This window comes from Halyomorpha halys, unplaced genomic scaffold (assembly GCF_000696795.3).
Source record: "Halyomorpha halys isolate HHAL.00 unplaced genomic scaffold, Hhal_1.1 Scaffold1129.1, whole genome shotgun sequence".
NCBI classification, from domain to species: domain Eukaryota; kingdom Metazoa; phylum Arthropoda; class Insecta; order Hemiptera; family Pentatomidae; genus Halyomorpha; species Halyomorpha halys.
Window position 1 is genome coordinate 219,428 of NW_027105263.1, and position 1,763 is coordinate 221,190.

A 1,763-nucleotide genomic window follows, 5' to 3' on the forward strand; every position below is an offset into this window, starting at 1 on the left:
CTTATGGATCAACAATGGGTGGATAATAAAACTGATGAAACCTAAATTTAATCCAGTTTATACATTTTATCTATTATATGTATCATATGAAAGAGGAGTCACTGAAGCTATTGTCTCAATGGTCCTCCATAACTACATGGTTATGGTCTAAGGTGACTACTTGAATAATTACAGAGAGTTCTTGACACTGATTAGCCTGCCTCTATTGCAAGCTATCCAATCCACAATCCTGTAAATATCACAATCTGAGAAATTTGGAAATGTCAAAGAAAATTATATTAAGGTTAAAAATTTTTAAAATTTCTCAATACCAATATCAAGTTGAAGAATTGATAAATTTGGTATTTGAAGAATATACTAGACCATATGAAGTAGATTGGAGGAAGATGGTCCCAATCGCGGTCAATAAAGCTATCAAAATAGTAACAAAAACTATTTTCATACCGTTATTGACCTTCACTCGGACTTTCTTCCTCCAATCGATAAATTTGTGTTAAGTAGCTCAAGAACGTTACTCATATTAGCAATTTCAATTAGATAATTTGGTCCTTTTTTTTTAGCTTTTTACAAAGAAACTCATTTTTATAATGAATGAATTACAATTTTTTGTTATTAAGTTTTTTACAACTTGTTATGAAACGTTAATTCATTTAAAGATACCACTTTTTTTTTTTCCTGTTCACTCCGAAATCAAGCTCACTTTTTTTTTTTAGAACACTATATTTTCAAATGCTAACATGCTAACTCTTTTTAACTCTCTTTTAGAAATAAAAAAACATGCCAAGTATAAAGAGGTGAGACGATCTCTTGTTCCATTTTTATTAATTGATGGATTAATTTTTTTTCAGTATGGATTCTTCTGCTGTTGGCCACGATTATGTTGCTAAAGTAGAAAAACATGCATCACAGAAAGATTATAGTGCAGGCTTTGGAGGGAAATTTGGCGTCCAAACAGATAGGATAGACAAGGTCAGTAGAAACTATTTTAGGAACCCTTATGATATCTTTGTTCCATTATTTTGTTCTTTTATTTTCTAATTCAAATTAGAAAAAAGCAAAATATTTTTGAGTATGAAAAAGTTTTATAATATGAACTTTTATTTATCTAATTAATTTTATCTGGAATCCTCACACCAGACTGAAAAGACAGGAAACTGCACGTCGATTTCAACTATTACAGCACTTACTAGACAAACGGTCTAAACTTCCAACACATTACAAAAGACTGATCTACATGACTGTAATAAGGCCAATCTGGACATATGGAGTTGGGCTTTGAGGCTCCACTAAACCTTCGATTTCCTCTCGTATTCAATCCTTACAATCCAAAATCCTTCATAAAATCCTCAATGCCCCTTACTTTGTCACAAATAAAATCATACATAAAGACCTTAATGTTCCCTATGTAACCGATCTAGCCCAAACCAGATATCACTCCTTCCATTATAAACTCTTTAACCACTCAAACCCCCTAGTTTCTAATCTTGCATCCTCTTCCGTTCCTGACAATCCTCCGAGGCGCCTGAAAAGAAGATGGCCACAAGACCAGCTAATGTAAAATGTCATTAGAGTGTTACCAATGGGTAGTTTCTCTACAGGCCTGTAACACTCCAACTTAACTTCGATCAGATTTACTAAATGTATTATAATGTAAAGTTGTAAATAGCAATAAATATTTTTTTTTTTTACTTTATTAAGTTTATTCACAACTGTAAAAGTATTTTTACAACCAGCGAATGAGATGTAGAGAGAGAGAGAGAGAG

The 1,763-nt window shown here is 32.1% G+C and overlaps 1 protein-coding gene across 1 annotated transcript in view; it reads left to right on the top strand.

Annotated features, from left to right (window-relative positions):
• Positions 1 to 1,763, top strand: part of LOC136795022 (src substrate cortactin-like) — a gene marked incomplete at its 3' end in the record, with an annotated part of 11,904 nt that overhangs the window by 7,791 nt on the left and 2,350 nt on the right. Inside the window, 1 exon segment of the mRNA XM_067050077.1 lies at positions 849 to 969. Coding sequence (XP_066906178.1) covers positions 849 to 969 — 121 coding nt within the window.